This window comes from Ursus maritimus, unplaced genomic scaffold (assembly GCF_017311325.1).
Source record: "Ursus maritimus isolate PB19 unplaced genomic scaffold, ASM1731132v1 scaffold_10, whole genome shotgun sequence".
NCBI classification, from domain to species: domain Eukaryota; kingdom Metazoa; phylum Chordata; class Mammalia; order Carnivora; family Ursidae; genus Ursus; species Ursus maritimus.
The window spans coordinates 33,765,497-33,793,075 of NW_024423344.1; the positions used below are offsets into that span (position 1 = coordinate 33,765,497).

At 33.1% G+C, this 27,579-nt stretch overlaps 1 protein-coding gene across 4 annotated transcripts in view; it reads left to right on the plus strand.

Moving 5' to 3' along the window:
- PCDH17 (protocadherin 17) overlaps window positions 1-27,579 on the plus strand; it is a 97,043-nt gene that overhangs the window by 17,207 nt on the left and 52,257 nt on the right. For 2 of the 4 annotated variants that reach the window (XM_040623346.1, XM_008706783.2), the window contains exons 2-3: window positions 16,848-16,906; window positions 17,040-17,212. In XM_040623346.1, coding sequence (XP_040479280.1) covers window positions 16,848-16,906; window positions 17,040-17,212 — 232 coding nt within the window. Of the gene's footprint in view, window positions 1-16,847; window positions 16,907-17,039; window positions 17,213-23,160; window positions 23,216-27,579 lie in introns of all 4 variants that reach the window. The other 2 variants (XM_040623347.1, XM_040623345.1) reach the window with 2 other exon arrangements.

Sequence of the window (27,579 nt, forward strand, 5' to 3'; positions counted from 1 at the left end):
AAATTTGATTCATTGACCTTTAGCTACCATTTTGGACCACAGTTTCAAAATCTATGTTTTCAAGTTGGACATTTGAAGTTAATATGATAAGAGCCATATTCGGTACATTTTTAACCCAATTATCTTTTTGAACAAAATTTGAAAACATAAAATCAGGCCTAATGGGCTGGTGTGTATTTGACAAAGAGTCAGTGTAGTTATTGAATCCTGGATCTGGTTAAAGCAACTGATGTTCAAATTCATTAAGGTTTCGATTAACTAGAGGGACGGCTGAACTTTTTACTGTTATTTTATGTACGAACTCCTGCCTCTCATTAATTATTCTCCGGGTCCATATTATACTAGTTTATACTTACGACATCCAATTACTCTAAAATTATATACCACAGCACAAGAAAAAAAGCAATATTTAGTACTTCAGGGGGTTATCCTGAATTTAAAAAATTTTTGCACCTCCCTCAATCCTACCAACGTAAATATGATGCCACAGAACCTTCCCCAAATATTTCTTATGTCTTCACTCAGAAGAGTGATATATGATAAAATTATATGCCTAACACAAGAAATACATTATGTAAATTGATCATCATTTCTTGTCAGCATTTGTGTAGTGCTCTGCTCACTGAAGTTCATGTAACTTGGAAAAGAGTCATGATTAGACAGGTGTTTCTTCAGCCTGTGAGATCAAATTTCGGAAATATTTATATAGTGATGAGCCAGATGTACACAGCTTAACCTTATAATCCCATTTCACAGCTTTTCCAAATACTTGGAAACTTGTTAAGTAGGAAGCTGATTATTTTGGCAGCCTATCTCCATTAATAGGATTCAGATCTTCCTTGTTTACAAGCCAGTGCTGCTAATATAATCTAGTATATTAAATCAACAGGGAAACTGAAAAAGTAGACTCCATCCAAGGGCTAATTGACAGGGAAGTCTTTTCTAAAGCTTTTTAATGTGTTTTTTATTGACTTCATAATATCAGAACACACATAGCGCAGGTGAATGATGTAACTGTTTGGGATACTATGCTACCATCAGTCTGGAATGAAGTAGTTGTATCTCAGACTCTTCGTGCTTCTATTATAATCTTGATATAAGCCATGTAAGACCATGCATCTGCCCTTTACAAATATTCCTTTCAATATCATCTCAGTTGGAAGGCTTACTGTCATTTGACATGTGAAATTATTTTAAATGCACTCATCTTTTCTTTAATGAATAGAGGCAATACAGAGTAATGTAATAATGTGTCATGATTTTCATTATGCTTATTTATTGGTTCTGCAATAATAGACGGAGAGCTTATTGTTATGCTTTCAGCCTGAGCTATTTATGTACTGTGCTACTAGGTGCACCATTTCATATTGTGATGTTCTGTCCTCTTCGGAAAAAGGGTATCGGGAACCTTATATCAAATTAGACTACAGGAAGAGTTTTATACGTTGTCTTTTTTCTATTAAGTGTATAGCTTTTATAAACTACCTAACTCTGCTTAAATAAACTCATGCTCCTTCAGAGACAGGAAAAACCTATTTTTCAAACCGTATATGACAACCTGATTCTGCTTTAAAAAGAAGGAAGGAGAAAGCAGGCTATCAGAAGAGAGAAAAATTCTTCCGTTTTTTTTCACTTCTTTTTGGGAAAAAATATCTACTTTGTGATTTATATTCATAATACAAAAATGTGTCTAATGTACATATAAACAGGGCTCATAATAGTTTTTTTTTTAAACATAGCATTAATCTATAAAGAAGAGTTTTTCAAGGACAATTGCAAGGTGAATATATGAGATTTTTGGACCCTTGGTTTTTGTGCTCCATGACAGATATTCTAAAGATGAAGCTACTCCACTGAGACTGTGCTTCCAGACCTGTGTAGTTGAGATGCAGGCACTGCTAGTCTATTGCCTTTTGGATTTCAACTACTCTAACATTGAGCTGGGAATTTGTAGTCAGCCTCCAGGGATGAATTGGCTACATTTGACTGCAGGGCAGTTACTTCTTTCCTATTTGATTTTCACCAAGTCAATAGTTTCTCTAGGAGAGATTTTACTCTCGGGAAAACCAGCAACTATTATGAAACTTTTATATGCAAAAAATCCAAGTTTTAAATTAAAATAACTTCAGATTTTTTTTGGTCCAGTATATGCATCTTTGAGTTTCTTTCTTTTTTTGTTTTTTCCAAAATTAAATGATAATATTTTTATTTACTTATAGTCACTATAGTCATTTATTATATTTATAGTCATTTTGTATTTTAAGAAGGATTTTTACTGCAAAACTGCTGCTAAAAAATCATACTTAAACAGCACCTGGTGTATTGTAAGAACTCATTTCATGTTTGTGGACTGAAAATAGAGAAAGTTGCATTTAAAACGTTATAATTGCTTATAATTTAGTACACAGAGGTAGCTATTGCTAACCTGTTGTTCAGATCCACAATCCCTTCTCTAAATACAAATCCAAAAGACTTGGACCTAAACTGATTTAAGACTATTTTTAACCTTTACTTGTTCCACTTAGTGTTAATATGAACATTTTTTATTGAAGAAATATTAAAATGTTTAAATTTGAGGTTTTGTACCATTCTCTGCTAGGATGGGTAATACATGACATGTACAACAAAACGTCATTCTGAAATATGAAAGAGTTAGGGATTACAAAACATGTCTGAGTGCAAGGGTTTTGAATAAGGGATCATAAACCTGTCTGTCTTCCCACGCCGTTAAGTGTACATGCATGCATGACACATGATGAGACTTTTTACAGGTATATACTAAGCATAATATCTTAAGCTGCTTTTTGCCTAAAATTATATAAATATATCATAGACATCATTCCATGTCAATGATGTAGTTTCATATTATCTTAACAATGCTGGAATTCTGGACCAATTAATGGATAATTCATTTAATCAGTTACTTCCTGATTGACAGTTTGATTCTTTACACTGAGACTCAATTCCCAAGGTTCTTGGTTAAAAAAATATATATATAGCTTTTCAGTCCAGAGCAAGTCGCTTAACTTTTTTTCTGTTTTCTTATTAGGCGTAATAATATTTGCTACTCATAAAGCTGTCGTAAGAATTCAAGACGAAATATGATTATGCATATAAAGGATATAATCAATAGTAAATGTTGAATAAACATTAACACATATGGTTGTTGTTGTTGTTGTTAGCAGCAAATAACATAAAACACTGAAGCAATTAGGGTACTGATATGCAGGCATATTTTCCATAAAAACAATATTTTAGTTGGACCAAATGTTAGCAATTGTATAACAGTACAATTTTATTCCAGAATACTTATGATTATAAAAAAGTAATTTTTGGTAATGCTAATTTATTTTATCACAAATTTCCATTTTGACCTCTCTAAACCAGGATTGGTCACTTTTGCTTTAATGTTAAGTAGACATTTTTAAAAGTGACCGGTTTTTGATAGACTGTCTTTCGAAAAAATAATTTTCAGATATTTTAAACTTCTTGCACTACCAAAGTAAATTCTGAAGTGGAAAGGTGTTATTAAGTCTTCCTTAAGAACTGTGCTTTTTATGCAGGGAGACCTTGCGGGAAGAAAAGCTCACACCAGGTAGAAACTGAAGAAAAGTTTCCACAAAAGCACTGTTGTAGGGCAATGAATACCAGAAAGTTAGAGACATATGATAACATCTGATTTCATTTACACTTCTTTTCATGTGAGAAAACTGAAGCACAGAAATTACTCACATATATACAGCTAGCTAGGAATAGAGAATTAATGTCATCTGACTCAGAGTTTAGGGTTTTTGTTCCCCTACCAGTTGAGATATCATGTTTAACATGCATTTCTATTGAGGTATCTATGGAGTGTGAAAATATTGTATAGCATGAATAATTGCTACTATGAGTTACTGCAACTTAGTTCCTAGAATGCAGGTCAATTTGGAAAAGAATTCTTTAAGGCCCCTGTATACTAAGCTTCAGAAATTCTGCTGGGACCTATGTAGATATGACACATTGCCGCAGGGTCTTTCAAACTGACAACCAGCAGTAGCTTCAAGAAGGTCTGTAAGTCGGTCCTATATAGTGAAAATATTTCCAAATTTTAGAGACTCCAGAAGCAGCCCAGGATCATCAGATTTGATCATAGGACTGGCTTTGATTCTTTTATTTGAATCAAAGTTGTCCAGTAGACCTCATTGCTTTTATCTGTGTTTAAAATGATTCAGAGCTGAACAATTACAGGAACAAAGCCATTCAAAGGGGTGTGACCTGATATCAGAACTCAGTAGGGAGCATTGATTAACAAGCATTATTAGAATGAAAGTAATAAAATTGTAAAATACATCAGACAATGATAAATAGACTAGAAAGCAAAGCATGATACACACAAAAGGAAGATGGATCATTATAGTACTTGCAGGTTTTTATTTGAAAGAGCGCAAGATTTTGAGTCAAAAGAAACTTGTTCCTCTTACTTACTCATATTGGGATCTCCAGCGAGCCTTTCATGAATTCCACAGGCCTCAGTTTCTCCATCCATAAAATAGAAATTATAATGGTTCCAGCTGGTGAGGTTGAAAGGAAGGAATAGATTTGGAGAGGTTGAGAAACAATGACAAAAACCTCCCTGTAAAATACATAAGGAAGCACAGGGGGCAAAGGACCAAGAACAGAAGAGTTCTTTTCTCTGGGAAAGAACAGGTTACTTACTCTTATTCTAAGTACACTCTAGAGGAACGTGTAATGCACTTCAGGAAACTTAATGTGTCGAAGTGCATTTTGTTTTCAGGTGTTCCCATGATGGTAGTTTCCACAGTTTTAAGTAGTTTGGAATTGAATATAAACATGCTACAAATCACCTAACACTGAAATCCACTTAAAAAAAATATGAACAGTTTTTCAATCAGGCACCTTCCAAAATGCAAACTCTGTGAGAGAAGTCTGTCCCGTAGAGGATGAAAATGACTTGTGGTTGGTTTTTTTGTTGTTGTTGTTTTTTGTTTGTTTGTTTGTTTTTTCCTAACTATGACCTAATTAAACAGAGTGTATATGTGAAAATGCCTCATTAGTATTTTATCTATAGGAGTGAATAGAGTGAAAATTTTCATTATAAGGTTAAGAACTGAGACTTAGTTTTTCTAAGCCAGGAGCCTGCAACTTTTTCTGTTAAGGGTCAGATAGTAAATATTTTAGGGTTTATGGGCCATATGGTCTCTGTCACAACTACTCAACTCTGCCATTGAAGCATGAAAGTGGCCATAGACAACATATAAATGAAAGGGCATGGCTGAATTCCAATAGAACTTGATTTTCGAAAATAGATAGTAGGCCACAGGCCAGGTTTCACCAACTATTTTTATAAGGCATTACTAACTGTTAACATTTCTTAATTTCTTTCCATTTGTGTATTAAAAAAACCTGTACCATGTAAATTATAAATAGTCTGTAACAAGATCAAGGCATTTGTCCATTATTTCAAAATTAGATATGGAAGAATGCAGGCCTATTATCTCATGAAATGACTGTGTAGGTAAGACTGCTGCTTTTACTACAGGAGAAAAAAATCTTAGAATTGAAGTCTCCAAGCAAAGAAAACTGGGGATACTTGAATTAGGTATTAAGTGTCAGTCTGATAAAGAGTAGAGATAGTTCATTTCATTTCATGCTAATGTTTAATTAAAAATCTGTTAACATTAGTAAAGACACTTAGTTTTATTTTAATTTCAGGTATGAATGCCAACCTAAAATAGACTCTTTCCATTGAATCATACATTTTGAGTGTGATACTTATTCCTGTATTTCAGAGGGAAAATGATAAATATTCTAGTAATCTAATATTCATAAATTTGATTAATAATTAATTTTTTTCTTCAAATTTAGGAATGCCTTTACTTTGTAATAGTCATTTCTGAGGACAGGTCTTCCAAATTCCTTGTATATTATCTCCTAAATTTTCATAATTGTATTCTCACATTACTCTTTTGTTTTTCAAACCAGAAATTCAAATACAATGGCTAATTTTTTTGAAAATTTAAATTTGTATATGATTTTTGTTATTTTGGAAAGCATAGTAAATTATCTTTGAAACCCATGCAAAAGACTAGGGGCTTCAAAATTCCCCTGAAGTATTTACTAATTATTGTAAAATACATTGGTTGGTTAGCTGGTTGCCTGCATTATTGCTTCTAAACAGTTAAATATTCTCCATCAAGAGTTGGAGGAAGGAAAAAAATGAGAAAGGCGTTGCATCATTCAATTTCACCTTGAATTCCTTCTATTTTTTTAATCCTATTAGGAACTGGAATACGCCTCTACAGGTGATGATTTGAAAGGCAGATGCAAAATCAGACAGGAACCTGATCTTACTGATAATTTTTTTCATTTGCCCAGTGGATTATCTGAATAATAATAATTATATAATAATTGACTTTATCTTATGATTAAAAATTTAATGTTTGGGGGAGCAAGACTGGTGAACTGTGTGTATCAAAATCATTGCATTCATAATGTTTTTAATTTGAGTGTATTTTGAAAAAATAAACTGATGAAATGGATAATAGACATATAGTGCAGTTCACCTTTTAAATTAGTTATTTGTTTTTTGGATAACAGACATACAGTTCAGTTCACCTTTTAAATTAGTTATTTGTTTTTTGGGACTTTTACATAATGATTGACTAAATGCAATACCCTCAATTTCTTTTGTACTTTAAAGGTAAGTGTTCAGAAGTGCTTATTTTGACAATTTATATGACTATCATGATGGTAAGTAATCTTACAGTTAGGCCTCCTGCATGCTTTAGAATATGTGGTAATAAATGGCCATTAGACCTTTTTATATTATTGGCCAAAGGAAAAGAAATCTAGTTATTGGAGTTATATATAATGTTCAGCATATTCAAATAATTTAACATGCAAATATAGAAAGGTAAAAGTGCAGACTTTTTCAATGAGTTGTCTTATTATTAGGGGTGATAGTAGCACTCCTATTTCTTAGTGTGTAAGAGTAATTTTTAAAAGCTCTTCAAGGCAAGCTGCATTAATTTCTCATTAACTTGCTTCTGAAAATATTGGGATGGAGGCTTATCTCTCTCTGTTTCTCAGAGAGGCAGTGCAGCAACTGACCGGTCCTGGCAGTCACGGTCAAGGTTATTGTTCTACAATGAATTGGCTATATGATGGGTAACTTTATGAAAGTTAGTTAGCTATAGTTTCTCTGTTAAAGAAACCACATAGACAGTAACACTGCTGTGTCTTCTAGGACAATTGGGAAGAATGAATAATAAACATCATTAATACTGTTTTATAAATCCTAATACAGGACAGCATACTCCAAGCCTCCTACCCCAGAAAGTGCACCATGACACGTTTTACATAAATTTAGATTCAGTGCAGTATGGTTTCAAAGCAGGTCCATATTAGCTAAATGAATTAGACTGTAAACTGGTTTGAATCTAAATACATCAATTTATAAAAATTTCCTTTTACTTGTTAGCACGTTCTGTAAGCCTAATAAAATAAGATTTTAAGGAAATGTATCTTGCAGAAGATTCGGCATTCATGGGGATAATAAGTAAAATCATGAGTCACCAATTCGTCTCCCTCCCTTTTCTCTCATTCTCTACATATGTCAGAATTCTAGAAGTTCAGACTTCTAAGGAATGTTCATTGGCTGCATATATCTTTGACGGCTTAGTTTGGAGGCCCAATTGTAGAGAATCCAGTTTTAGGTGTTCCCTCCAGTGGGATAATCCTTCCATATTCTTAACAGAGACAGAAAAAGAGCACAATATGAGGAAAGCAGAGGTGAGTCTTCTAAGACAACATATCTGGCTGAGAGATAGCAAAAACCAACCAAACAAACAAATAAAAAACAGAAAGGAATAGAACTCCTCCATCACCACCACCATGACCACTACCACCACTGGAAGAAAAAGAAAAGACTGGGTGTTAGCTGGGGTTGACATGGAGAGGTTGGCTGTACTGAAGAGAACGGGTTAACTGGAGATGTTGAAGTTAGCAACTCGAATTTTGGATTTTTTCCCCCTAAGATATCAACTCATGGCATAATTATATGCCATTGCCAGTGAGAAAACGCATGTCACATTCAGTGGCACCTTGGTGGCCTATGGCCTCCAAGCTTCAGCAAATATAAAAAAAGAATGTGCACTATTCTCTATTTTGTGTGCTTTTATAGATAACAAATAGCACTCCTCTTACCTGATTATCTCAATTTTCTTCTTTCTTGTCAAAAATGATTTTCTTTAAGATTCATAAATTACGTAATTAAATTCTGGCACACAAGTTATTATTAAAGTTATCAGTGTCGTTTACAAAAGAGTTAACACTTGCAAGAGCTTTTAATATACAGCCACATTACTTCAAAAAAAATCATCTCAGTCATCCTAATTGAGCAGTAGACTTAAAATGCTCGCTTACAGGATGTGGCTGTTCTTGTCCTCTCATTTTTAATTTAAAGTAATGCTAGTTTTTGCTAAATGTGGTAAGAATTTCTCATGTTTTTATTATGCCTTTGGTTGCAAAACACAAATGTCGACCACACTATACTTGTATAAAATGTATTATTTTGAAAATCATTGATAAATACAGTTATTGCCATACCTCATGCACTTTGAAAATTCCAAAGCCATAGGTGCTGTCAGATAACTTTAAAAGTGGTGGCTTAAAATGCTGTTGCCTACTTCAGCAATGTAGAAAGAACCACACCATATATTCTGTTGAAGGTAAAGCTATCAGAAGCAATGTCGGTATGAAAAGGCTTAAAGTGAATTATTCACCTCTTAACTCTCCCTTGTGTTCAGTCTGCTGCAAAGAGAATGCTTGCTATCAATGTGAAAAGCAGTGCCTTTGAATTAAGGGAAAAGTTCAACGTGCTTGGCTTTGTTTTCAACCCAATGGCATCAATATATGCAGTCAACCTTATGTCCCTAATTCAAAAGAATTTTCAAAATTCCACTCCCTTGTGCCTCTGAAGCAGGAAAACACTAATCATCTCAGTACAGCTGAAGCTATAATGATATGATTTAACACCATTACTACACATCCAACCCCAAATTCTCTTGTGAGAAGTTCTCTCTTAATGATGACTTCAGAGTTAAGAACATGCTTTCATTTTTCTTTAACAATTCCTATTCTAAATCAATACTTCTAGAATTAAAACTTTCTTCATATTTGTATTGCAACCTTTGGGAGATCCTTCTTGTATTTGACATACTGTCCCTACTTTCTAGTATATTACAAATTTAAAAAGACAGTGTTGACACAAATATGTAAAACTTGTACAAACACAAAGTATAAATTTAATATTATATATATACAGTTATTAAGGCAAATGCTTTTAGAACCTGGTACCAAATGCTGCATCTTTTCTTCTTCAGTGTCTAATCTGCTGTCAGTCCTATTTCATGTATTGTTAATCTCAAATATTGTAGTTTTCACTTTTAGAAGTTCCATTTGGGTCTTTTTTGTATCATCTATTTCTCTCCTTTAGGCCCAAGATGAAGATGATACAAAAGAGGTCCTGAGGGCTCAAAATTTAAGGAGACACACACTCTCAGGTTCAGGCTTTCATGTTCTTGACCATATCTTTTAAATTCTAACAGATTTCTTGTTGGTTAATTCCATCATATTTTTTGTGCCTGGATCTGTTTTTATTGATTTTCTCCTAGTCGTGAATTATATTTTCCTAGTTTATTGCATACCTTGTAATTCCTTATCAGATCTCAGGTATTGTGAATTTTACATTGTTGAAAGCTGGATTTTTTAAATACTGCTTAGGGTCCAAGCTAAATGTATGTTTGTGGAATGAATTTTACCCACTGAGCCTCTGTCTCAAAGGTCTCCTCTTTGATAAAGAAACAGACATAGAAAGGCAAAAGAATATCAAGAATACCAGCAGCTTAGGAACCACTGCTACCTAACGTTTCCACACCAATGATTCTGGAAATGCCAGGGCTGTTTGGTTTGTCAAAAATTGTTTTCTCCATTGGAAATTTCCTGACTGCCCCAATGACTCTGTAATGGGAAATATAAGATAATACTGGCAAATTAGCCCCAAGGTATTGTGTATATATTTATCACATAATGATTGTACTAATCACAGATTGAATTCTAGCATTTACTGAAATAGCATCTATAATGGTGAAAACTAACCATACAATTCATTTTCCTAATGCTCAAATTATTTTTCTGTTTTCCTTTTGCAGGAATACTTTTGGAAAATAATAGTATTCTGATTTTTTTTTGTCTTAGAAATTAATTAGAAATGAGACTCAAAGTGATGAGGTCTTTATTTTTCTCATCCCACAGTTGTCTCATTTTCTAGAAATCCAAATATTGTTTTAAAATTGCTCAGACTTACACCCACTTATCATTATTTCATGATTATTACAGTGCTGCATGTAGGATTTTTTTAAAAAAATGTAAAAGTTATGACAAGAATTGGATTCAATAACTAAGAAATTTTCATGTATTATCTCATATAAAATATAAAACCACACATTTTAAATAGCATATCCTTATTTTACCACCAAAGTTGCAAAATTATTTTGAAGATATTTTGCATACACTTCGGTACATCTGAGATACTAATCATTTCATATTAAATGTCTTTAGAGTCTTTGCAAAGATATTTTATTCACTTCCAAATGTAGAATCAATTTACAAAGCATTTTCTAAATTTAAAAACTCACCGTTTCTGAGAATGGATCCCCACTCTTCACAATGTTGCCATGTTTGTTTCCTGCATTGAAACAAAAAAACTATTCCTTTGTTGGGGTGCTTGGCTGGCTCTCTGTAGAGCATGCAACTCTTGATTTCAGGGTCACAAGTTCAAGTTGCACATTGGGCATGGGGCCTACTTAAAAGAAGGGAAAAAAAAAAGCTGTTCCTTTGCAATAAATGCAGTCTGCAAACTTCCTTTGAAGTATTTATGTTATGGCTGGGAAAACGGGAACTGCACACAAGAAAAACATCTTTGAAATAAATGAAAATTTAGCTAAATAATTCATATTAAGGTGGCCGTCTTATAGAACTGTTGCTTGGGTTTGCTAGTGTGGCTAAATAGATCCTTATATCCTGAATCCATTTGTAGTCTGTCCCAATGAATATGGAATTTCTACATAGGTTTTAAAAGTTGGCTCTATATAATTTTAAAAGACAAAGTTCAGAAACACTATTTATTGGAGATATTTAATAAAAGAGCTTGTATTTTTATAATCTTCTTTGAGATGGAAGTATCTTCAGTATATATGACAGGCAGATATCACTTTAGATTTAATTTGTCATTACCTTTTATTAGCATATTGTAATGAACCTTTTTTGGAGTGTGGAGTTCTATGTTATTTTAATCATGTACGTATAAAAGCTTCATGAAACCACCACCATAATCAGGATACTAAACAGTTCTATCACCCTAAAAAAGTTCTTTATGCTGTAACTATAGTCACCTTTAAACCTGGCATCCACTGATCTTTTCTTTGTCATAATAGTTTTTACTATTTTCTTTTTTGAGAAATTTTATAAATGGAATCATCTGGTATGCGATTTTTTGAAACTGGCTTCTTTCACTCACCAAAATGCTTTTGAGATTCATCCATGTTATTACATCACTGGTTTGTTTTTTTATTGCTAAATAGTTTTCCAGTGCATGCGTGTACCACAGTCTGTTTATCTGTTCACCCATTGAAAGCTATCGGGGCTGACTCCGGTTTTGACAAAGAGAGCTCCTGGAAATATTTATGTACAAATCTTTCATGTGAGCCTTGTTAACATTTCTTTAAGGTAAATACCAAATTGCTGTGTCAGTTTGGGTCTTTTTTTTCCCCTATGGATTATGCTTTTTTGGTATGATGTCTAAGAACTCTGCCAAATGTCAGGTCACAAAGATTTTCTGTTAAGTTTTCTTCTAAAGTTCTGTAGTTTTACATTTACATTAAGACATGTGATCCATCTTAAGCACACACACACACACATACACACACACACACACATATTGTATATATATAAATGTGAGGTATAGGTTAAGGTTCATTTCTACTGAATTATCTATTGAATTGCCTTTGCAACTTTGTCAAAAATCAATTGGCCGTATTTCTGTGGGCTACTTATGAGCAGTCTCTTCTGTTCTATTGATCTATGTGTCTTTTTTGTCTACAATACTATACTGTCTGGATTAGTGTAGCTTCCTAGTAAGTCTCATAATAGTGTGATTCCTTCAACTTTATTCTTTTTCAAAATTATTTTGCCCATTATAGTCACTTTGCTTCTTGTTATAAATTTTAGAATCTTGTCTATATTGACACATAATCATGCTGTACGTGTCAATGTTATTATGTTATGTGTCTAGATTATTTGAGGAACATTGACATCCTTACCATGTTGAGTCTTCCACTCCATTAACACAATATATCTCTTCATCTATTTAGGTCTTCTTTGATTTATTTCATCATTTTTTGCCATGCTCAGGGTACAGATTCTGTACTCGTTATTTGAAAATATTCATTCGCTAAGTATTTGATTCTTAGGGAACTATGATGAATGTATTGCTTTTGAAATTTCGGTTTTCTATAGTTCATTGCTAGAATATAGAAATATGATTGATTTTTGTGTGACAACCTTGAATATGACAACCTTAGCTTATTTATTGGTTCTAAGAAGTTTTGTTGGTGATTTATTTGTTTTGATTCCTTCTTATTTTCTGTCTAAACAGTAATATTATCTGTGAATACAATAACTGAAAATTTTGCCCTTCCTTTTTAATTTATCCTTTATTTCTTTTTCTTGCCTTATTGAACTTGCTGGGTCTTTTAGTACAATGGTAAATAAAAGTGGTGAAAGCAAAGGTGAAAACTTTCAGTCTTTCACTAGTAAGTATGATGTTAGTTATACTTTTTTTTTTGTAGATGCTCTTCATACAGTTGAGGAAGTTTCCTTCTATCCTGATTTTGCTGAGAATTTTATCATTAATAGATGTTGAATTTGTCAAATGCTTTATATATTTTAAAAATGTCTATTTTTACCATTTTAATAGTAAAAAAATCTATTTTGATTTCTTTTAGTATCCATTGTCAACTCAACTTTCTTAGGCACTTGTAAGTGGTCATATCAAATTAATCTACTTCCGCAAATAAAGAACTTACCCAATTTCAGCCAACTTGGTTCAGTTTCAGTAGGTGCTTCCTTTTGATCTTCCTCATGGACATTTATTTTTTAAATCATGGTTTGTTTTCAGGAGTCATAATAAGATGAGCAAATTGTAAAATATATAAATATTATAATACACTTTAAGAATAGTTTATTATTCTGCTGGCAAAAATTCTGATATCAAATATCATTTATAAATTGACTACAATCTGCTGAGTACTTTTGGAGAAATACACAGAGGCAAATAATCAAAGAAACCCTTCATATCGTGCAGACTTACTTATCCACTTTGTGTGTCTGTTTAATTGATCACTTATTTCTTTGTGTTTTCAGTACAAAGGAAAGTAAAGAATATCTAAGTCAAGTTTTCATGTTCAGCAAACAAAAAAACAATAAAACAAAAAAGTCAAACTAGGAGGGTGGGCTCAGTTTGATAAGTTAGTTCAGAAATAATCACCAAAAAAAATTCCCCAACTTTTGTCTTTGTATCTTAACTGAAATAGATTAAAAAGATCATCATATTCTAAAGTTTTTAAGGTATTTATTTTGGAACTTATCTATAACGACCTACCAATTCCAGGTACTTTAAAAAAATAATAAGCAAATTATATGTTTTAAAAGTAAAAGTACTGCATTCAAGTTGAGTTTGAAGGGAAACATTAGTTTGTATGATTAGTTTGTGTGAAAGAGGATAAAAGTTTTCAAGAGTTACAAATATTTATATTTAATCACTCTGCTGAGATCTAAAAAGCTGCAAGTATCTGACCTCAAATTTTACTTTCTTCATGGAGTTAAAAGTTAAGATTTAGAGATGTGCAAGGTAGAACTAAATTTTTAGAGTACATTATTGGAAAATATCTTAAAGCCCTTCTATTTCTAAATTAAATGATGCTGTGGTACATATGGCTTTTGTTTTGGGTCTATTTTCATTTTTCTATGCAAATACAGTTATTTTATATTCAGATTATTTTAAATGAGTTTTCTGACACCCTTGGAGCCTGGATATTGAAAATGTTATTTTCTAAATTAAAAACCAGTGTGGCTTTTATAGTGAGTTAGTTATATGTTTGTTAAAGGCCAAATGGTTATTTCATTATGGTAATTATAAACACACACACACACACACACACACACACACACACACAGTCTCTCACGTTCCTACCTATTTTAATGGATAAATGCAGGCATTATTAGTAAACTTTTGATATTCTGCTACTGATTAAGTTGCAAATTTTTAAAAGTTGTACTTTGCGAAATTCTACAATAATAAACCAAACTTTCTTTCTTTTTTTTTTTTACATTCCTTTTCACCTCTCTCCACCCTCATTCCTCCACAGTATTTTTTCTCTTTCTGTTTTTTCTCTTTCTCCTATTTTTCTCTTGCCTTTCTCACTACTTTTATTTTTCTCATTTTTCTTTTCATCTAAAATCCCTTTTTTTTAATGACTTCCTCTCGTGTTTCTATTTTCATCAAAATAACATTTGGTAGCAATACTTTTGCTCAGTGTTCATCGAACACTCTGATGCACACATGCAAACATGCATACACGCGTGCACATGCACACACACACGATTTAAAAATAGCTCTTCATTCAATGGGGAAATGTATTCTACTTCTTAGTTTAAGTCCTGTATTTTATCAGAGCTGTTTAGAACTTTAGCAATAGGCAAGCACTGTCAGATACTGTCCCTATTAGAACAGAAGGAGGAAAGTTTCCCAGTCTGTCTCCCTGTGTCTAACTGGATAGGGATCCATAGCCTGTGACGCTCCACCTAATTAAAGCCATTAAAGTCACAAGGTTACTTATAATAGCACTTATAAAAACCAGAGTTTCCACTTTCACTTTAATTTTACTCTCTCTTTAATACCCAGGACTCTGTTTTTCTGAAGTGTTCTAAGACATTCATGGCTTAGTCTTTAACTGACAGCAGTAATGGGTTGCATACATGTTTTTGACCAACTCAACAGATTTTATTAAGTTAAAATGTGGAGTTTTTAAGTAATTGTAGTTTTAAAAATTGGGAAAATTCTTTTGCAAATATTTTGCCCCAGTGTTGTTTTCCACTATTATTTAATTTAATTTAATTTAATTTAATTTTTTTAAGTAGGCTCCACACCCAGCGTGGGGCCCAACGTGGGGCTTGAACTCACAACCCTGAGATCAACACCTGAGCTGATATCTAGAGTCCGACGCTTAACCAACTAAGCCACCCAGGTGTCCTTCCCCCCACCCCGCCGCCACTATTATTTTTATGAGAAGATTGTTATCCTTAAGAATTGATAGTTTGCCATTATGAAAAGAAGAATTAAGGTGCTTCACAGAATCTAAAAACTAGTAAAACATGTTAATGAAAAATGTCTGCTACCAACTACTAGTTAAAGTGGATTAGAAGTGAGAAATGTACTGACCTTGTTTACCTTCATCTTTGCACTTTGATAAAGGTCATTTGAACAACAACAAAAAACAGATTATAGATTAACACATTTTTGGGGGTATTTCCTGTCCTCGAACTTAGACAGTGAAACTTAGAACTTTAAGCCATTACTCTTAACTTATCTTTTTTTTTTTCTTTCCAGTAGTAGTTCAAGAAAGCCACAAAATTAAATTATTACATGGGAAGTAAAAAGGGTACTGTTAGTTTAAATTAGCTTTACTTATAAGGAAAACATATATTGTACTACATTAAGCCTTACCTTGGCCCCTCTTCTTCATGAATTGCATGCTCCCGTGTCACTGATACTTGCATGCCGGGTGATCTTGTATGAATCCGTAGCTGCTTCAGAGCACAATGGTGTGATATGAAGTGATGCAGAAAACAGGAGAAGCTTTGTCGCTGAGTCAGCTGCAAGAAGAAGTGATGTGTATGAATGTACAGTATAGGGAGATCTATGAAAGATCTAGTATCTTTCTCCCAAAAGACTCTGTTCCATGATACAAGGAGAATTCAGTTCTTTTTGGCAGACCTCCACATCAGTTTGGAAGCAGTAAAAACAACCGCAAAAACAAGCCTGGTTTCTCAATGTCTTTACTCTCAATATTTTAAGTAACATTTTAGTTCTTGTTTTTATCTTACTTTGTTTTTAATAACCAGAAGTAATACCCTTTTCCACAGACTAGTTTGACTTCAATGCCATAGTGGGAATGGAGATGAGGATGAATTATAGAGATGAGTTCAGCCATATGTGCCATGTTTGTAATTGCTATTGGCAAAATTTGAAGTAAAGGCCCTGTATCTCTTAATTGAGAAGTGGATGACTTTAAGTGATATTACAAGGAGGGCATAGAATCCCAGCAGATGATGTAATTATGTTTAAAAATGAGCATTATTAAATAATTCACACTTTTAATATGGAGAAATTAGGTCATTTTTCCACTCCTCCCACAAATGTTCAATCTTAATATCTAAGTAATGAAACAACACAAGACAGTGTAATCCATCCTGGTAGTAACAGAGAATGCCAGTTATGACAGGCTCATTGTTTACTTTAACAGGTAATTTGTGGACCGGAATCATTTAATTGTTCTGAGTACATAATTACATGTCAGCAATTTCCAATTTAATTAAAATGTACAAATCTGAAGATTAAGGGAATTTTTGAATTATTAATCATTTTTCCACTAGGAAATCTTGTTGCTCTGCAGGAGATTTGTCCAGTGTACAACTATACGTATTTTTTTCCTTCTCTTTCGCAGACAGACAATTTTCCCGCAGAGCCCAATTACATGGGCAGCAGGCAGCAGTTTGTTCAAAGGTAAGGCCTATTAAATAACTTTCTCGGCTTCCCCATTTGCATTCGTGTCAAAATTGCTTTGCAAGAGACTACACTTCGGATTCAAACTCGTAGAGACAACCCTTTCTCTTCTTTTTCTTTATATGTATTTCAGTAGCTCCACGTTTAAGGACCCAGAAAGAGCCAGCCTGAGAGACAGTGGGCACGGGGACAGTGATCAGGCTGACAGTGACCAAGACACTAACAAAGGCTCCTGCTGTGACATGTCTGTTAGGGAGGCACTCAAGATGAAAACTACTTCAACTAAAAGCCAACCACTTGAACAAGGTGAGTGAAGCCTTCCAATGCTTACAAAGTGTAAAGCTTAAGCAATCATTATAAACCTATTAGTACTAGAGTTGCTGTTTATCACGGTGGAATGGACCATTGATAATATATCAAAAGAAACAGCAAATCCCGAGCTTGTCCCAGACAGAAAGCAGCTATTCAATACCTCAGTGACAACAGAAAAAGGAAGGCCATGGATATTAGTCTGTAATCTTCTTAAAATGAGAACTTGACCAAAGTCACTAGATTGTTCTTATCTTTATGGACACTTCCTAACCTTTCCCATTTTGTGTTTTATGAACAAGGAAAATAAGGCCTATATTAGCTAGATATGTACATCTTAATATACAAATTTACAAGATTAAATTTAATAAATTCACCACTTTTAGGTAAAATGAAAACCTGATTGGAATTTTATAGCTCTTAGCCATGTTTGTTTATTTTTAGTATGAATTTTAGCTTCAGAGTAGTTTTTCAAGAGTCAAATTACAGTGAAGCCAGAGTTTTGGCTCCTTTTTTGGATTTATATCTAAATCTGCATGGATGTCAAATAAACATGTACTTGTTGACCCTGATAGAGATACAAACAAAACAAAACAAAACAAAACACTTCTTAATGAATACATATATTTTTTCTAAAAATCTATCTTCAATTTATTTGTTTGATATGCCTTTTTATTAGTTTTGATGTTTTTATTGTTTCAAACATAATAAAATATTTGCTAAAGATTCATCCAAAGAAAAGTAAGCAACTCTTGCGTGTAAGACTTAGACACTGTGAATAGGTTTTTATGTCTCATTATAAAAGATGAAAACAACAATTGTATAAATCAGATTTCAGAATTACAAATGCATGTTATATTTGTTAATATTAGCTTTCAAAATACTAATAGTATTTAAATATAGCTAATATTTATTATTTCAGTTTTTAATGAGAAACTACATTTAAACTATGTGACATAGCCATTTATTCTTCTAAGTCATTTATTGATTGACAATTTGTAGAAAATAAATTTTTGCCTGTAGGGCAGTCTGTCATATCACACATACTTCAACATATATCATGTTTATTAATTTCTCAAATCGTGTTGAAATTTTAATACACACATTCACACATAGATAAATTCAATACAGAGATAAATACATATGTTCAGTATAATATATATTTAAATTTCTGCACTGAATATAATTATGTTGCATTTATTTTAAAGTTGGCCTCCCAAAGAGCCTTCTTTTGATAAGTTATAACTGCCAAATATACCATCGCAACTTTTTGTCTAACAATGCAATATTGAGTTTTAAATTATTTTCAATAAAAGGTATTTGAACGCTTATGGAATACTCATAATTCCTACAAATTTGAATGTTTACTTGAAGTGACTTAAATGATCTTGATGGGTTTTGATTATGTCATTTTAATATGTTAATTTTTTAGACAAATTTTAAATAATGGATTGTTGGATCTTGATATGTGAATACAGAACCTAACATAGACTCATCTATGTGTATAATAAAGTGATTGACAGATAATGCATTGGCTACTTTTTGTAAAGCCGCATAGAGTAAGTAAAGAGTTTGCATTTATTATATCTTCATGAGAAACTTTGTTAATCAAAAAAAGTTTATATGTTGTTCACATTAACTCTAAATTTTTTTCATCAATCAAGTGAGCAATGTATTTGATGGGAAGGGTAAGGAGCCTTATAGAAAAAGGAAGGGGTTTTATTCATGTCTGAAGGTGTAATTTATATTGAAAATCTGTTTTTTCAATTTTATTATTGGAAAATAATACCTTAGGAAGGTGGCTATTGTTCTTAGAAGAACATATATTTGGCATATATTTTAATTAGTGCTACACATAAAACAATAGCTAGTCTAAGAGTGTGAATGCTAATGCAAATGTCTTCTCTAAAACAAGTAGTTTCCACACATCCTTATTAATAAATATGGGAAAATTATTAGGAATCTGAAAGCCACACTTAGATAATCTATGAATTATAGGAGAGATACTGACCTCTACTTTAAAACACGATTTTGGAAGATTAGCTAAAGGAGTATTTCATTGATTCATTGTTTATTAATTCATTTATTTAATAAATATCTATAAATCCTTTCAATACGTGAAGATAGTTAAATTCTTTAGGAACATCAAAAATAAATTTGATTTGGAGCCTGCCTTCAAGAAATTGTATGTTAACTAGTAGAGATGGGACATCTCTCTCTCCTCCTCCTCTTTCTCTCTCTCTCTGTCTCTTCCCCCTCCCCCTCTCTCACTTCTCATCTCTCTCATTTACCTCCATCTGTCATCTTATCTATCTCTACCTCCATCATCCATATCATCTTTTTTTTCCTTCCTTCCTTCCTTCCTTCCTTCCTTCCTTCCTTCCTTCCTTCCTTCCTCCCTCCCTCCCTCCCTCCCTCTTTTCCTTTCCTTATTTCCTTATTTCCTTATTTCCTTATTCTTTTTCTCTTTCTTTCTTTCTTTCTTTCTTTCTTTCTTTCTTTCTTTCTTCTTTCTTTCTTTCCTGTATCTATGTTTATACTTATCTATCTACCCATCTAGATTGGAAGAGGAGACTAGCATTTACTGAACTTTTATTATTTACTATAAACAGTACTGGCTGCATTTCAGTGTTAGCTTATTTAACCTGCAAACTCTAAAATACTTATCATTTTTATCTTACATGTGAGAGAACTGAGCTTATGGGAAATTTATTAACCTGCTCAGCAGGTTGGAGTTTTATCCTAGGTCTAGATATAGCCAAAACTTGTGTCTTTTCTACACAACTTTGTCTCCAAAAGGGAGAATTTGCTCAAATAGACAATCTGATTCACTTCTATGACTAGATATGAAATAAACATTGAAGAGTGAGTTAAAACCTTAGTTCATGTATGCAAACCTTAGAGGAGAATATCAAAATAACTCATATGCATTGAATGAAATATTCAGTACTTAAAACTAATTATCCTATTTAGTTTTCATTGCATTTATAAATAGGTAAGTACTGTTACTCTCACATTTAGTAGATATTGAGAAATTTTGTCAATATTCTATAGCTGTAAGTAGTGAAGTCAGCATTAGAAATAAAATGGCATGCCTTCAGAGCCCCTCCTCTTACCTAGTGCTTTAAACTATTCCCGTAATGAACAGTTTACTCAGAAATAATTTTAAAATGTTTGAAGAAGCAATCAGCCATTGTCTTGGTCAATGTCCTCTGTTAATTTATTTGAAAAGCATCATGAGAAGCAATGCCAAATTAATTCAATGCACACCTATAAAAAATAATTTTCTTTACAGATGAAAGATGATGACAGCCGTATTTAAGCAATTATCTCATGTCAGATTTCAAATATTAAACCCAACTTTTAACACCTTTAAAAATCTCCTAAGAAACAAAAGTAAATTTCCTCTTAGGAGAAAGAAACCAAAAACTAAACAAAAAGAAACCCGCTCATGAGTCTTTTTCTCCTCCTAAAAATTTGTAGTAGTGCCTTAACACATTTCAATTAAAGAAATCAATAGCATATTATATTTTACATTTTTATATTAATTGAGTTGGCTTCTTTCCTTGTTTAAATTTTTTTTCTATTAAGAAAAATAATATTCTATTTCTAAAACAAAATATTTCTTAAACTTAGAAATTAGAATCAATTCCAAAAATAATCTTCGTATTTTCAATGGAACTTCCTATGCTAATAATGGCTTTCCTTTGCAAATGACTTAGACCTTTGAGATTTCATATTATTGGTTCAAATATTACCTTTTTCTTCTCTTTTGTGCAGATTTTTCCCATTTGTTCTATTCCTGATTACTGTGTTTTTTCTTCCATCAGCTTAATCATCCCAAGTATACAGCACTAGTATATTTTACTCATTATTTTAGCAAAAATATTTGAAAGCGTTCAGTAGCTAATTGAAGGGGTGATATATGGCACTACAGTTGGGGATAGCTTTAAGGATTTTATATTAATAAATCCTCTAACAGATAGGTTATTTTAGTTTCTCTTAGTGGGATTTAAATAATTCTCAAAGAATGTACTTAGTTTCTTTCTATTTGATTGCATTTTTGTGCCCTGCTTCTCTATTTGTCAATTAGATTTTCTCCATACTCCCTTTGTCAAATATTAATTATAGGTAGGTAGGTAGATAGGTAGGTAAAGCAATTCACTTTGACTTCTTTAAAGAAGTACCTGTAGCTCTGAATTTCTGTCCACTACAGAAGTCTGGTAAAGTATTTTGCTTGTTAGCAATAACTTTTTCTTCTTTAAAAAGATTAGTAAGCCTTCCCTAAAATTAAATTATCTGTACTGATTCCCAAATAATAAATGTGCAGTGTTCAAAATGCTGTCTGATGATTTCTCTGAGGTCCCTATTGATAGCTTAGGACTGTTCTCAATTTTTCAAGGATAATCAGTTTTCTGCTGTCTTTATAGTTGACTGAACCCAAGTTCTTGAATTGAAGCCAGAAGCTAGTGGAATAGCATCACCCATTGTAAGTGTCCACAGCCTTTGCTAGCGATGGCAGTAGAAACATCACCGACAGGGAATCTAATGCTCCTGTTAGGTGGCCAGCTGTTGGCCCCTTCCTCTGTAACTGGATTTCAGGATTCTTCTGATCCTCAGGAGTTGCTTCTTTCAAATTCTTTCTCATTTCTCCTTTTATTTAATTGCCCTATAATTTCTTTTTTTGTTTGTTTGTTTTCTATTCAATTCTGTGCCTCCCCAGTCCTTTCTCTTCTGCCAGAAAATCTGACTTCTTAAATTACATTCTGGGTTCAAAACATTTCACAATGGAATCCCTGATTAAAATCTAATAAAAATAAAATCAATAGAAAGTTGAGAATAATAGCAATACCAAATAAGCCAGGTTTGCTCCAGTGAATTCAGTTTTAAAACTAAATTACACTTTTAAGGGTTACCTTCCCTCTTCCCAGAGGACATTCTGGAAAACTACAAAAACTAAAGCTAATGGATTTTTGTTGTTGTTGTTGTTCCTTTTTTTTTTTTTTTTCCAAGTCAGTGCTTAAATTTGCTTGTGGGCCCCATATTCAAAACAGGATTAGGCTAGTTTAAAGGACTGCAGTATTTGCTATGTGATTTCAGAGTTTGGCGAGGCTCTGAGCCCCATTCCTTCAAATCTCCCTCCCTAATTTACTGCATAATGACTGTAATTTCACCATATTTCTAATAATGTCTAGAAAGGAAACAGTTTAAAGTTTCCACAACCTATACTTTGACGTGAAGGAATGATTTTAAAAAGAAGTAGTAGGGAAATGGGAGAATAGAAGGTGAAGCTCGTGTCCACCAAAACACAGGTGGAACCATGCATGCAGGATTTGGGAGGGGGGTATTGAGACAGGATTAGGACACTGAACACAATCTCAACCTACTTTGCAATTCCCTCTAGAACTGACCCGAAATAGGAAAGTACCAGGATAGTATTTTATATTCAGTCTCAAGCTTCCATTCTGTTTTCTATGCTGCAATATGGTTACTGCAGCTCTGACCCTTCCAATCCATCAGTGTCTTTTCCCAGACCTTCCCATAACAGGCAACAGCAAATTTCTTCTACATAAGTAAGGACACGGAAGTGATGGTGACGTCCATCCTCTCAGCAGCCATCTCGCAATCTCTGAAAATAATTTTTAAAAGAAATGCTGCTGTAAACTTACTAATAGTCAACTTGTCTTAGGAAGGAATTGGAAAATTACTGCCATATACGGAGGAGTGGGGCAGCGAGAAGGAACTGTTGAATATTTAATGCTAGGAAGAAATCATTTACAAATTTTTAAAGGCACTGCTGCTTTATGATTCAAATGTTTGGCATTTAAGAAATTATATTATTTGCCAAGAATTATTATTTTCAAGCCCTATAAGTTTTTATTGGATTGCATTTACTTAAGAGAACGTTAATATCAACTTTTTCACCCTCTTGTGTTGTCTTTTAGGACTTGCAAAATTCATCTGGCTTTACATTTTACTGGATAAAATATTCCCCAAACTGTGAGCAACTTCAGTTTATTTTTGGTTACCAAACTTTGCAAATGTCCCATAGTTCACCTAACTTTAAAAGTTTCAATGACATCTCTTTTTCTCGTGTGCAAACATCTGCTTCTAGAATCCAGCAGCTGGTATCATGAAAATAGAGAGATTTTATCACCCTCACATTTGTTCTCATCGTAAAGCCTCCCTAACAAGTGTTTCATGATTTACTATAGACTCAACGTGATTTTGAGATTCTCTTGCTTTTAGTAAGCACAGCAATGACTTTTGCTAAAACACTCCAATTTGGGAATGTTGGGATAGTATTTCCCAAAATTTAAAAACTCATTTTGCCTTGGTACAGGGGCACCCTTCCCAGCCTTTGAATTACTGTGTCTTTCAAACACTCCAGTACAACCAGAGGATTTTCCTTTAATGATTTTTTAGAAAGACAATATTTTTTTCATTTTTACAAGTAAAGTTCTATATTAATATTATGAACACTTCTATGAAAATTGGAGTATGCCCGTAACCTATGACAATCTAGAATCAGTTCATCTGTTAATTAAGAACTGTGAGAAAATAATGTTAATAGGTCTTAAGCTTCTTCCAAATATTTTCCATTATTTCTCTTGAAACGCATGTTCTACTATTGCAGGTTCTCTGTGCTTTTGAAAGCCATATACAAAACATTAGCGTAGAAAGATTCCTGAAGTGTAATTCCCCTGTTTTATAAGAAAACAGACAGATTCAATGACTTCAATAAAGTCTTCAGTTAGAGGCAGAGGTAGTACTCATTCCAGGCTTATAATTTGTTGGTCTGGAGCTCTTTGCATCTTTTCATGCCATTCCTATAACACGTGATAGAGAGACCTCTGTGTCTCCAAGCAGATACTTCAGATTCGTCATCACACTTCGTTGCCTTATTAATCTAAAGATGTAAGCAGTTATGCTTGAGAGCTTAATTCTTAATTCTTTCATATATATTGAATAAATATTTAATATGCTTATATATTCTATATATTGAATAAATATATTGAATAGAAGCTCCAAAAGGCAAAAAACATCAATCATACCAAATGTAGGCATTGACACTACTGTGTTATTTGTCACCAAGCACAAAGGTGCGTATTTTCTTGTTTGAGCACAAGATCTACACTTCTCCTAACTGTGGGTCTCTAATATTTTCTGAGCACACTAAGGAATGATGGCTCTGGGAGAGATTTTCATTCAGTCATTTATTTAATCACTCATTGTTTTCTTTTGATGAACAACTGTGCCAAGGATATGAAGTTGAGGTAATACACAGGCTGGGGTCTCAAGGAGCTCACACTGTAGTAAGAGACCTTGACATACAAACCATGAGGTTGGTGCAGGGAGAGATACTTCCTGAGTATTCATGGAGTCATGAGAAAGAAAACCCAGGCAAGATTTGGGGGGATCAAAGAAAATTCTTGGAGAAGGAGCCATTTGAGCTGAATGTTCCTTCAGAAAATGTTTATCTCATCTGGCCCAGTGACGTTTGGGGAGGCAGGATGACAGGGCACTCTCAGAAACATGGATGAAGTGAAGCAATGTGTTGGATGCATATGAGTAGGAAGGTGTGAGACTAAGAATGGGGCATATGAGACCGAGAGGTTTTGAGAAGCCCAGTGACGGGACAGCTGACCCAGAGCCACTGGAGTTTCAGGAGGTAACAGTTCGAAGTCTCATTTTAAAGAGATTATTTTATGTCAATGCCTGGGGAGACAAGGATACACTTAGGAAACTGGGGAAGCAATCCAAGGCAAGGCAAAATGAGGCCCAGAATAGTAAAGAAGTAGCAGGAATGGAACTAAGTGAAAGATTAAAAACTCCTTTTAGTATATGACACTACTTTTATGATTATGATAAATTGCTTAGCATTCATTTGAAATTGATTTTGGGATAAAGGTTTGTAAAGGAAAAAAAAATCATTTGATGCCCAAATAAATGGAGTATAACTTGAATTATTTAAGTACGTTTCTGTGTAATTTATACCACATATTAAATTAACACATAAATATTTGAAACTTTCAGCATTTTCTCTATATAAACAATGCTTATTTGTATGCTGGAATTGACTTGCTAAAGAAACTTCACCATTCAAAGATGATAGGAAAAAACAAAAACAAAAAAACTTCAGTTAACCAGATCTTTGAGAGAACCTTTAGAAAACAGTGATGTAGTATAGGGCATGGTGTCATAATGAATCTTAGCATCATGACTTGGGTGACTGAGTTCAATTTACTAAAGTGGCAGACAGGGTGAGGTCACCACAGGGCAAATATTTGGAAAGTAAAATGAATATCAGAAGAGGCAACTAGAAATTATAGTTTGGCAGTCAAAGTAGAAGTTAGGAGGTATAAATTTGGAAGCCATTGACACAGGATGATTAAAGTATGTGAATCAATGAGAAAGGTCATTGGGAAAAAAGAATCCAGGAGACTGGAATCTGGGATTACTGTAAGGAGAGGATCCAGGATGAAATCCTGCAGAATTTAGAAGTTGGGAAGGGAGAAAGTTCAATAATTGTTCAACTTACCAAGAAACATATTCAGTATATTCTGTGACAATCCAAAATCCAGAGACCTTGTAGATGAGTTATGTGACTAAAACCTCGAGTTTTTAGATTTCATCTCCAGTCACATATAATTGAGAGCCAAATTAAAACAATACATTAAGTAAAGTCGGATAATACTGTTTTTGTTAAAAACAGGGTAATACTGAGATAGTTCTATTTTATGATTCAACAAACTAGTTTGGAGTAAAGTCCTATATATGTCCCATATATGTGTGGCATCATGGGCATAAATATATAACTTCCAGAGCTCCCTCGCTTTGAGGGAAGGAACATTAACTTGGAATCAAATGTTCTGAATTTTTAATGTAATTCAGTAATACTTTGTATATATCATTATATATCATATATGCATATATATATCATATATTTTAAGTGCTATGTTATATAGTCAACAAATATTCGTTGGATTTTTGGTATATGCCAAGCACTCCCTTAGGTGTTGAGGATTGAATGGTAAGCAAAACGAATATTCCTGTTCACGTTGAGTTTATATTCCAATGATGAAATTCTCAAGTGAAACCTTCTGAAACTCACAAAACCCATTTTCACAGAACTGATAGTCTAGTAATGGAAGTAAAACATATACCAAAAATATAATAAAATGTAGAAAATTATGTGCTATTGATTAGGTACATAAAAAGGGGTCTGAGAGTTTCAAAAGGAGGAGTAGAACACTGATAATTATTCAATGAAGACTTCATACAACAGATGAAATTTGAGCTAAGACTTAAGAGATGAAGGTTTTTACTTTCAGAGGTAGAAGAAACACAACAAATACATAAATACAATCATCAGATATGGAAAGTGTATATAATATTTGGGGGATAATGAATAGTCCAATATGTCCAGAGAAGGGACAAAAGGAAGAAATGCTGAAGAAAACAGGAAAGAAGTGGTCAGTAAGGGAGGGAGGAAGTAGGAAAGCCATATTACCACAGTAGTCAGAGATAGACAAGAACAAACATTTTGATGCTTTAGAGAAATCCAAGAAAATGAGGCTCAAGGAATAGCTATGGAATCTGGTAAGTGACAGATCACTCTTGATTTCCATGGCAAGAGTTATAGTGGACTAATGAAAAAAAGAAAAAGGATTTTAAAAAGATAGACCATGAAATAAGGTCGGGAATTGGAGACAAAAATTTCTCTGTTATTTCAAGACCAGCAAATAATGGAAAAAGGGAAAGAATGGGGAAATAGTAGCTAAGGAAGACAGTATTATGAATGGAAAATGCTTTAATTATTTAGGGTAACTAATTATTAATATACTGAGGCAGAGGATCCAATTAGAAGGAAATATTGAAGGGTTGGGCTAGATAGAGGATATTCATTGGAGCATAATGGAGAAGCTAGCTTTAAAGTAAAGATCAACTCTTTTTCTGTAAAGGAAACAAAGGAGAAATAAATTTAAAAGATAAACAGCAATATAGAAGTAAAGGGAAAGTAATTATGGGTAGTTCATAACAGGTTGGTCCAATCTTCTCTATGAAGTGCAAGGCAAAGTTCATCAATCTCATTATTTCACATTTATATTATATAATTGACCTCAGCTTTGTGAAAAGCCAGTGGAGATCAGGAAATTACCAAAATACTCTACTCCAAGGTGCACACCTGTCAAAAACAGATATAGCTGTTATTTTATATTTATAATTGTTTTAAAAAACAAGAAATAAGAATATGTCACATCGCAAAATAAATGTATATATTTATATTTGATAACTACATAACATATTCAAATTTGCTCCTCTTGTACTTTCCTGTCTCATAGCTTGAATAAATTTTTGAA